This window comes from Nesoenas mayeri (genome assembly GCF_963082525.1).
Source record: "Nesoenas mayeri genome assembly, chromosome: 3".
NCBI lineage: Eukaryota > Metazoa > Chordata > Aves > Columbiformes > Columbidae > Nesoenas > Nesoenas mayeri.
Window position 1 is genome coordinate 101,414,612 of NC_137544.1, and position 11,461 is coordinate 101,426,072.

Here is an 11,461-nt window from a genome sequence, read left to right on the forward strand (position 1 = left end):
TGCCTTCTCAATATCCCAGCTTTGGAAAAGCTCATCCAAGAGCCTGGTCCCTGTAGTCAAATAAGATTTAAAGCAAAGTTAGGTCCCCAGAACCCATAAGGAAACAGAGAACTGCATTATTGTCTTGCTCAACCCTTGCCTCCTCTCCTGATGGTGGAGAGGTCAGAGGTTCAGAATGGTGAAAGAGAAGATGGGAAGAAACAGTGGAGAAACTGAGTCTAATAAAAACATGATAGGGCACAGGGCAGAGTCAGCAGGAAACCACAACCAGCCTGGCTGTGTCTGTGCTGGCCCTGGTGAGCCCCACCAGCCTCTGAGATGGAGCTGGGAGCACAGCCAGTGGTTGGGTGACATGGGCTCAGCGTTCACCTTCCCCCTTGAGCTGGGTGTTTATTTTTCAAGAGTGTGGATGTACCTGCTAACCAACAGTGAAAAGTAGCCCTGGAGCTGCCAATCAGCAAGCCAATAACTCTCTCCTTTTCTCCTTGCAGGTGCCCCCAGAGGTATGTACCATGCATTGCTGCTCAACGTGCAGAGTTGGGCCTGAATAGCTTGTGGGAAGAAATGGTTCAGAGGATCCTCCTTTGCTACAGGACACTATTGACTGTACAGAGTCCAAAGTTAGAGGTCATTTGTTCTGGAAGAGGCTTTGTGCCCATGTTGCGTTTTCAGGGCGTCTTGCATTGGGATGAGAGGTCCTTGTACTGCAGAAACCCATCAAAGCTGCTCTTACACGGGTCTTCTCCCAGCCCAGCCCCACACCTGCTTCCCCAGAGCACAGCTGCTTTTCTGAGGTTTGCACACAGTTCATGTTTGACACACAACTGATACTCCAAGGAGGTGTTGATTTTCATTTCCCTAAGCACAGTCTTTATCAGTTTCTCTCCATTTCTGCCTGCAGGCAGCTAACAGGATGCCCTGGGGACCAGAGAGGGGTGTGCAATGCAGCGATGCTTGTGCGATACGAGACTGCTGCAGACACCTCTGAGCTGTTGCTCCTCATTATGGTTGGACTCAATGATCCTGAGGGTCTCTTCCAACCAAAATGATTTTATGATTTCTGAGAGGAACAAGTGAGATTGAGCAAAATTCTGGGGTAACCCCATTACAGGGCGTACAGTACCTGTGGGGATGCCTGCAGAGCAGCTGGGGCCTCTCACAGCTCCCCAGGCCACGCTCAAACCAGCTGCTGCCACACAAAATGGGGTTTCATCAGGTGAAGCAATGGTGCTACTTGTTAATTGCATTTTTTATGTACCTTTTGAGTGCCTTACCAGTACTCTGTCAGCCACTTAGCTCTCACCCTAGCAGTCCAAAAACCTGATTTTCATAAAAAGAGACTCTAACTACAGTCCTTCTTTTCCCCAAAAGATGGAATTTTACCTCCCCCCATGGCAGCAGGTCTGACAGGTTTTGCATTCTTAAAAATCCAGGAGGATGGGAAGGGAGAGATTTTTGAACTGTGGATGTTCCTGATGTTTGCTTCTAGACCCGAGCTAGCCCACCTGTAAAACCTGCACAGAAAAGTTTGTTGTGAAAGATGTTACACTCCAAATATGCTTTTGTAAGTTGTAACGTTTATTTCCTTCTTGGAGCCCTCCATAAGAGGCCTCTCTGCCTTACAGCAGCTTGGCTTCAGAAGCAGAGCAGGGCTGCGGTCCCCTGGTGGCACCAGCTCTGGGGACCAGAGGGACATCTGTCCTTAGCCATCTTGCTTACAAGAAAAATAGTTGGTGGAAGAATTTGCCAGATGTCTTCACAAACTGTCCATCATCTGCAACATATAAGCATGACCCAAATGATTTATTGAGGTGATCTGTAAAATACCTTTGCACTCACAGCTCAGGAATACTGTGGTGGGATGCACCCACCTCCCTTCTCTTTTCTCTTTTGCTTCTGTTGAACAGACTTCTTTTCCATACCAGAGCTAGTTGTCATCTCTATTATATTTTTAATTTGTGAATGCCATTGCGTGCAAACTGTGGGGTTTTTTCCTTCTTTCTTTGTTTCTCGTAAGTTTTCTGGCCAGACGAATATTCATCTGAGCAAAAACTTTTTCCTTACCAACAAAGCGAGAGAAAGATCGAACACCTTTATCAACCTCCGAGAAGTGCTGAACCGATTCAAGCTCCCTGCAGGAGAATATATCATTGTACCCTCGACCTTCGAACCCAACAAGAATGGGGATTTCTGTCTGAGAGTCTTCTCGGAAAAAAATGCAGACTCCACGTATGTAGTTTTTCGTAACTCTGTAAGAGCGCTATGGGCATCTGGGCACCCTCTGGTCCTTCTCATGGGTGTGGAAGGATGGAGCAGCACAGGGCTCCTGCAGGAAGGGGGAATGAGCAACCACCCTCATGGATGGGGTACCAGCAGGTCTTGTTTGTCCCTGGGTTCCCCATGTGCAACTGAGGAAAGTTTGAGTAAACTTAGCAGGAAGGAATGGTAGAATAACAGTAACAATGACAATGATGATGATGATGATGATGATGATGATGATAATAATAATAATAATAATAATAATAATAGCAGCATTACGTATTCATGCTGGTTATTGAGATAATAATTTTATGTTAACATAATGAAATTATTTGTATAGTTGATATTAATATAATATGCTATATTAATATATATTACTATAATACTAATGTAGTGAACTGTTATTGTTATTATTGCCAGCCCTACCTGGGCAGACATGTTCAGTTATTGGGCTGTAGGCAGCTGGGTTGCTCTGTGGAGAGAAGCAAGCCCCAGCAAGCAGCAGGCTGGGCTCCCCACGTGGGACACAGAACTGCATGTGCTTTTGGCTGTCTGGGAACACACTGATCGCAAGGATTGATCCTCACACCTTTTAGATGAGGCTGGAAAAAAATTCTAGATACTTGCTCAACCAAACAATACCTTTGATGAAATTAAAGTGGGTTTTAATGGAACTGGCTCAAACCACACTTTTAACTGCGAAAAAATTCAGACATGTCACATCTTAAAGGGCAGCTGGGCTAAGACCTTGTGAAGTGGTGTGGGCTCTTCTGTATTGAGCTCCCTCATTCAAAGCAAGCAAAAACCTTTCTACTGGTCTGTGATCGTTTGTTGCATGTTTCTGTAGCAGCAAGAACACTGGGACGTCGGTTGTGTGACAGCACATTCAGCTTTTGATGGGCCCTTTGTGCTTATGCACCCTCCGTAGGTGGGGTGCTCCCACAGCAGCTGGGGGACAGTGTGAAACACTTCATGCACTCTGGCACATCCAAATGACTTCAAGGCTCCCACTTTTTGCAGTTTTAAAGAAAAAAAAATAATTAAAGTTACTAGATAAAGCTTGATTTGCACCTGAGAGCCTGGTCTTGGGCTGGGGTCTGTAGGCAGTAGCACTAAGTGACTCAAAGGGTCATATCTGACCCAGAATCCTATCTGTGGCTCTGCAGAACATTGCACAGTTTATAATGTGTTTTGAAACTCTTGTTGCTGTAGCTGGCAAAATACTGTTCTCACTGGTGGGTACGCAGTGTGTGGTTGATTAATACCATAACTGTTGAACACATCGTTATTTTCATCAATTAAAGGATCTCTCTTTAACTGAGACTTGAAGCAAGGGCATCAGAAAAGTGACTTGTTTTGGTTTTAATTTCAATTTCTTTATCTTTCTAGGGTTATAGATGATGAAATTGAGGCCGATTTTGAAGAGGTATATCTTAAATATTTTAAATTGAGATCATTTTGTCATAAGTAAGTGGAGTTGGAGTGCCTGTTCCCTGTGCAGGGCAGCATTTTTCTATAGGCGTTAGCAAGAACTGTCACCGCACTTTGGAAACAGATCTTTCAATGTCTATAGTTGAATGTCCAGCAAACACAAACATCATAAGCAATCATGGAAACACATGTTATCCTTTATCCAGAGTGGTGAGCTTGGGCTTCTCAGGTAGAAGAGATCATGTGCTCTCTGCAGAGGTGACAATGGAAAATTCCCTTTGTTTTCCAGGAATCTGGGAGTGCAGCCCTTTAGCTACAGGGGTGTTTTTGCACATGATATTGTTTCTATAAGTAGTGGCTCAACATATGTTTAGTCTTGCTGCAGATGTTTTGCCTACTAATGCAACTATCACCCCATTATGTTTCCTTTTTTTTTGCCAAGATGAGAACTTTTTGATGTATTTGAATGAAGACAGCTAGTCTACTGGTAGAGAGAAAGTAGAAAGAAGTTCTGAATTTGGTTGTGTTCTCTTTTTAATACAATAATTAAAAAAAAATTAAAGCCATTGCAGAAATGTTCAGTTCCTGCAGTATTTACAACACCAGCATTTTGAGGCACCCCTGAAAATAAAACTGATTAAAATCAAAGTGAAAGCACTCTGTGCCTTCAACTTTGCCACTTAAATTGTGTTTCACTAGGGGCAAGGAAATGTATTAAGTCCTTCTCGGGCAGAAAAGTTCCTCCTTTCCATGTTCTCTGTTTCTCTCTTCTAGACTGACATCAGTGAAGACGACATTGAACCCAACTTTAAAAAGCTTTTTGCACAGCTAGCAGGAAGTGTAAGTTTTGGGGCTTTTGTTTGGTTTCTTTAAGGACTTACTGGTAGCGTGTGTGAGTGGGTAAGAGAGATGCTTCTTCCCCCAGCAAGGAGTTTAATTCCTATGCTGAGTCAAATCTCGAGCACGTGCCTAATTGTGTGTGCAAAAATCTGTGTAGTTACCCATCTGCTCACACAACAGATTTCTAAGTGCTCCTGTTCTCTTCGATTGACTTTTATCTCTGCAGGTCCCTAATTCTGTCCTTCAGGCGGAGAATTTGGTGTCTGTGCACATGGGTCTCTCTGGGAGACAGTGAGGGCTGGGCTGGGCCTTCTCCCCAGGCTGCTCTCACCTGCCCCAGGGCTCAGACAGACCCACAGCCCGGCTGCCAGTGCACAGCAGGGCTGCGCTACTGGAAACCGCTGGTGCTACTGGGAATGGCTGTGGGGAGAGCTTACCACCCGTGTTTCTATCCAAGAGAAACTAGAGCTCCAGGGGATGCTTGAGTTGGGCCAACTGACCCAAAGGAGTCAGAGACTGTTTTTGAGATGGTGTCTGAGGCTCCCAGAGAGAGGGATGGAAAGGAATAGAATAGTGATGGATGGGATGGGATAGGATGGGATAGGATAGGATAGGATAGGATAGGATAGGATAGGATAGGATAGGATAGGAATAGAAATGGAACAGAATGGAATGGAACAGAATAGAATAGGAATAGACTAGATTAGGGGTGGAATGGAGTAGAATGCAATGGAGTAGGATAGGATAGGATAGGATAGGATAGGATAGAATAGAATAGAATAGAATAGAATAGAATAGAATAGAATAGAATAGAATAGAATAGAATAGAATAGAATAGAATAGAATAGAATAGAATAGAATAGAATAGAATATGTCGTGGAATGGGAATGGAATAGAATGGAATGTAAATGCAATGGGAATATGAAGAATAGAATATTTCAGTTGTTTTCCTCTTCCACAGGATGCAGAGATCTCTGCCTTCGAACTGCGCAGCATCTTGAATAAAGTCATGGCTAAACGTAAGTACCTTCCTCCAGCAGTGCCTTTGTGTGTCCACAAGCAGGTTTCCAGCACAGCCATGAGAGCACAGACTGCAGTGCTGACCTGGGCAGAGTCAAACCTCTGGGCTCTGCCCCAGACCTCGGCTTGGCTCTCCACGCTGCCAAGGCCACATGCTGTCTCTGCTCTTTTGGGAGGCTCTGCCTGCGCTGAAGGTGTGTTTCACAGGACGTGTGCTTTGGCAGGGTGCACGTGGGTGCCTTTTATACCAGTGGCTGCTACTGGGAATTGGCTGCCAGGAAGAGGGATGGATTTGATTAATGCTTGATAATAATAAAGAGAAAGTATTGCTGTTACTTTAATATTGAACCACTCAGGATTCAAACAGCAGCCCAGCTAATGGTCTGGAGTGTCCAGTTAGCAGTGGTGTATTGCTGGTTACCAAGCTTGATTTGATGTTCTTCCCTTGCATGAAGCTACCTACCACTGAAGTCCATGTTGTCCACAAAAGTCCACCCTTGTCTTTGCAGACAGACAAGGGCAGGAAAGCTTTACCTCTGTTTCTTGCTTCTGTAGCACACCTACAAACTAGACCAGCTGGGCTGTTTGCTTGAGGAAACATCACAGCTAACTTTTGCCCCAAGTCCCTTTATCAGGAAATCAAAGAGGGATGTTTATTAGCATCCATTTGCCTGCTTCACTGCTGCGTCCTCCTCATGCAAAACAAGGACCATCCTCTGAACATTTCCCAAGAGCTTTGTCATTCTTGCCTGTGTGTCCTCCCACCTGAAGCTCTTCCCCACTGCCCACACCTCTAAGTGAGCATTGCCTCCCACTCTGCTGGATGCAAAGGAGATGGCCAAAGCCATAGTTTACCTCAGAGTGGGGAGTACCTTAGCAACATCAGGCAACCATTTCCCATCCAGCGTTTGAGGGAATTGTAGGAATATCTTCACGCAGTTATCTTGACCACAGCTCTACAGGCACCGCATCCTCCGCAGTCTGCCTTGCACTAGGTACTTGCCGGATCTCAAAGGCTTTGGATTACATGAATAAACCCCAGAGCAGGAGGCAGCATCCCCTGCCACTTGCTGCACTCACCTGGCCCAGGCTGTGGCAGCGATGCAGCTGGACTCCCCTTCCCAGGGCAGCATTTAAGCAGGCAGTGAATTGCCATTGAGTAACCAGCAGGTGTAGATCACAAACAAGGTACAACGCTAAAGTACCCGTCACATAGAAGAAAATAAAAAAAAGAACCCACACCAAAATGAAAAAGCCATCTTGCCAGTTGCAAAAGAAGCCACCAGTGACACAGAAGCAAATAGGGGCTAAAGTGTACACACTGGTCACAGAGCTCACGAGCAATTTAGGAAGGTGCCGTGGTACAGCATGCAACGATAATCCTGTCTTTTGCTCTTGCTTTGCAGGCCAAGATATTAAATCTGATGGCTTTAGTATTGAGACATGCAAAATAATGGTTGACCTGTTAGATGTATCCTTTAAAGCTGTTCCCTTGACTATATTCTTCTGCCAGTGCTGGTGTAGGTGACCTGCTGCCTTTGCTGGTGTAGGTGACCTGCTGCCTTTGCAGTGGCAGGTCCATACTGAGGTACAAGTGACTCCTGAGGGGGAAAAGCTGTTTTTACTGTGGGTACCCTGAATAAAAATGGTAGTCCTTGCTGTTGCTGCTGACTGCGGATTATGCATTCTCCCAGGCAGCTGGGAAAATCCATTTTCAGACCGGAATACCTGCTTTGAAGTCTCCACAGCTCTTGCATGATCTGGTGTAACTGGGGACAAAGTGGAGTATGTTCTGGGAAAAGGCACCTGGCTCTCAGCATGGATTCTCCTTAGCCTTGAGTCCTTCATCCTGCACTTTTGCCCTCCTAAGAATAAGGGCAAAGGTTTAGGATGAAGAATTCAAGGCTAAGAATAGTTGTGTTCAGTTTCTCCGCTGTGGGAGTTGAATTACATAGGCAGAAAAAGGGAAAATTACCAAAATGGAGTGAAGCTCTGCTATAATTTGGTGTAAAATATGACATTCTGTAGGGACTCCTTACTGTTTTTTGGGAGTGATGCAATGACCAGGTTCTTTTGTTAGCTGTAAGTTTTGTAAGCTGTTAAGTTCTGCAAATAACAGGCTTGGTTGTGGCTTTTCCTATTTATAACCCAGACTTAGGACTCATGCTGCTATAACTGTAGGTGTTGAACAAACGATGCAGCACAAAATGACATCCTCTTGGCCATTTTATACACCTGTTGAAAAGCCAAAAGGAGCAGAAAGAGCTGGTGAAATGATCATGGTTTAGATGAGTAAATTATCTTATTGATTTAGAAAGACAATATTCTTGGACAACAGCTGTGTATTCAACAGGTTGAGTCCTTCAGAGAGGAGTGAATGTTTTTTTAAGTATTAAGTCACAACTGCTCATGTAAGTAAACCCAGCACAGGGAGGGGAAACGTTTTTTTCTTCCTTCCCAAGAGCTTGCCTTAACTAAAGAAGAATGATGGGAGTGGTAAACTGGGACTGAAGGAATTCCACACCCTCTGGACAAAGATTCAGAAATACCAGGTAAGACTCAACCTTTTGTCAGAACATGCGATTGAACGTAGAGGTGATGGAGTGATGGTAGACACATTTGTTTCGGCCACCTTATACAATCACACTTCCAAAAGCAGGCACTCTCGCTTCAGCTCATGATGTATTTGTGGCCTTAGTCCCCCAGATTTTGTCCCGTGGAGTCCAGGGGTGTGACTGCTGGTCCTTCAGGTGCTCAAAGGGATGAAGAAGAGGTTGCCACCCTCCTGCCTTTCTCTCAGAGGGGTTTTTGCTTTAACTCGTGTCCAAATATGTTTAGCCTTCCCAGTTAACAGTGCAAGTTTAATGTCAGTCTTGCTACTTGCTTTGAGTTCGATAGTGCCATTTTGCACAGGCATTCAGGGAATTCTCTGGAGTCTGTATCTGCTCTGGATACTGCATTAAAAAGACTTTCCAAAGCTGCTTTTAGACAAACTTGGAGAGAAGTACCTGGTCCTTCAGACTAACGCTTGCAAACGCTCCTAAGCAATGTGCAGGCTGCATTGCAAAATGCAAAACTTCCAATGAAAGCCAAAGCATGTTCTGAAATATTGGCACATTTTGACTTTGAGCTTTGTGTCCTGTAGAAAGTTTACAGGGAAATTGATGTGGATCGATCTGGTACCATGAATTCGTATGAGATGAGGAGAGCGCTGGAAGCAGCAGGTATTTATTTCCGTCTCTCTTTAGGATTATAGCAGTTTCAGACTAGGTTGACAGATGCTTGCTAGTTGCCTGTGTATCACTTACAAGCTGAAAAAATCCTGTATTCTCAGACCTGAAAGGCCTTGGTTTAATTTAGATGCTCAGCCTGGGCTCTTGTCTTTGTGTAGCAGTGCCTTGCCACGAAGGCACTAGAAGCAGCTCAAATGAATACCAGGTTTGCAGTTATTTTCTTTAGTGACTAGCTTCTGGAGAAGCACAAATAACTGCAACAACCTGGTAGCGTACCAGCATATTGTTGTCTTTCAGTGTCTCTCTCTGGTGTATATGGGATTGGCGTAAGCTGGTGAAACTGGGATACTATGATCCGGGGAATGGAAGTGGCTTAAGCAAGGGGTGATGCTCACAAGAGCATTAAAAGTAGAATCAGTTGCTCCTGCAACCACTGAAAAGCAAATCTGAGTTTTGATGTTAAGTGAGGGGGGTATCTCAAAGCTGTATGATCCCAAATTAGCTTACCTTCTGGAGCAAATTTAATGTCCACATTTGGGCTCTCTAGAGCTTCCCCCTCCTGTCACCACTGCTTCGTCTCGGGTCTCAGTGGGCCCAGTCTGGCCACCTGGGGAAGGACCACAAACTGAAGCAGGTGGCCGTGTCCCCTAGGAAACAGAAGTACAGGTGTGGGAGCGCATGTGACCTAGTCACAGCTCTTCATCTCTCCATGTACAGAAGGGGTTGTTGGGAGTTTCCAAAATGCATAAATAACCTTAAAATTTGAGAATTTAAGTAGCTAATTGGATTTCTGGCAGTGCAGAAGGTTGGGCGTTTTTTTGTTGGAGATTTTTGGGTTTTTTTTTTCTTCCTTTTCTTTTTTAAAGGCTTGATGATGTATTTTTAGGGTTCAAGTTGAACTGCAAGTTACATCAAGTCATTGTGGCTCGCTTTGCTGATGAAGACCTCATAATTGACTTTGATAACTTTGTCCGGTGTTTGATTCGGCTGGAAACCCTGTTCAGTGAGTACACGCTTGATAACTAGACAGACTCTCTTGCTTTCTGATTTCAAGTCCAGAACAAGTTATTCAGAAAAGTTTGTACTAGCACTGAGGTGTCTACAAAGCTGAGCTATGGAATAAATCTGGCAACCCAGTCTGCATACTCCTCCATGATCTAGGAACCAGCCTTTTAGGCCAAACTGCTGAACCAGGACCAGTCTTCCATGCAAATAACTGAATGCTCATTAAAAAAAAACAACCCAAACACCTCTAGATTGACAAATACTGTTAATGTTACAGACTGAGCCATTAAAAATGTCCAGTCTTAGTCTTGCACACAAGCAGGCAGTAACTTCAGAGTGGCCCTATCTGGTTTGTCATGTAGACTGTTGCCAAATTTTAGACTCTGGGGCTGAATTCCTTTTTGATCCTGGAGCATAAGGAAGGGGAAAGCTTTCCAATTAGTTCTTATATTCATCCTTGTCTGTCATCTCTCTCCTACCACAGAAATGTTTAGAAAACTGGATACTGAAAAAACTGGAACAATAGAATTGAACCTCGTTAATGTAAGTTCATTTAGCAATGTAATGCTTGTTGTTGGGTTTGTTTGGTTGGTTTTTGTTGTTTTTTTTCTGAGGGGAGAAAGGGTTTAACAGTAAAGACTATCTTGCTCCATTCTGTCTATGTACTCACATATATGCTGGATTCATAGAGCTTATGTATTTATAAGCAGTCTTAAGACAGGTTACCCTTTTTAAGATCTACCTCCATCACAGTGTATTCTCTTAGCAGACAAACAAGATTACTTTAACCTGATGTGACTTATCACTTACTGGCAGTAACTGCGGCTGATACACATGCAGGCTTCTTTCCTGCCTTTTTTGTTGCCAACAGGATGAAATGTAGGTGCAGTAGTGACTCATGGTGTTGACCATGTCTGCTTCCTTCTGCACCATGCGTGCCCTGTAGAAAGCACTAAGTTAGGAGAAAACTACCCTCCTACACACATTCAACTTATTACCCGAACATAACATTTCCAGACCTAAATGAGCAATGTGCAAAATCATCCCAAAACTCTTCTGAGTTAAATGAGTTATATATTTAAATCGTTCAGGAAAGACCCTAAAATTACTTCTGTAACAACAGACTTTCTTCCTTATGCTAGAAATAACTTCCTACAGGTATTTCTACTAAAGTTAACCTTGGGCCATTTTCCTCTCTCGTTACAGTGGCTGTGCTTTACTGTCATTTGAGCCACTGCCATCAGCTCAAGAGACCACAGAAAGAGCAAGATCAGGTGACAATAATGAAGTGAACATACAAGTCATATATCCCAACATTAATGTGCCTTAACTTACACATAGCAAATTTTGCACACAGTTTTACAAAGGAAGAGTGTTCTACTTTGACAACAGAAGAATCTGTTATGGGTCTGACAGTCTTTTATATGCTACTATATATCCTCTCTACAAAAGCTTTAATTTAGTATAAATCCTCAGGTCAAATTTTGAAAATACTGCTTTGCTAATATCTTTGTATTTAAGGTGTTTTCCATGACTTCTGGAAGAAAGCACATTATAGCCTGACAGTCTGGTTTAGTAAGTGCTTTTTGAGTAACAGCACCGCTCCATCTGTATATCTGAAACTAGCAAAGGGATGGTGTTTAGGTAAGATGCAGGTCCCTTGTACGCTTTCT

General features: G+C 43.8%; 1 protein-coding gene across 1 annotated transcript in view; it reads left to right on the forward strand.

Annotated features, from left to right (window-relative positions):
* Positions 1-11,018, forward strand: part of CAPN2 (calpain 2) — a gene marked incomplete at both ends in the record, with an annotated part of 30,637 nt that extends 19,619 nt beyond the window's left edge. The window contains 10 exons of the mRNA XM_080342913.1: positions 2,018-2,229; positions 3,649-3,685; positions 4,465-4,530; positions 5,492-5,549; positions 6,957-7,021; positions 8,034-8,102; positions 8,696-8,774; positions 9,670-9,786; positions 10,273-10,331; positions 10,995-11,018. Coding sequence (XP_080199039.1) covers positions 2,018-2,229; positions 3,649-3,685; positions 4,465-4,530; positions 5,492-5,549; positions 6,957-7,021; positions 8,034-8,102; positions 8,696-8,774; positions 9,670-9,786; positions 10,273-10,331; positions 10,995-11,018 — 786 coding nt within the window. The remainder of the gene's footprint in view (positions 1-2,017; positions 2,230-3,648; positions 3,686-4,464; positions 4,531-5,491; positions 5,550-6,956; positions 7,022-8,033; positions 8,103-8,695; positions 8,775-9,669; positions 9,787-10,272; positions 10,332-10,994) is intronic.
* Positions 11,019-11,461: the final 443 nt, after the last annotated feature.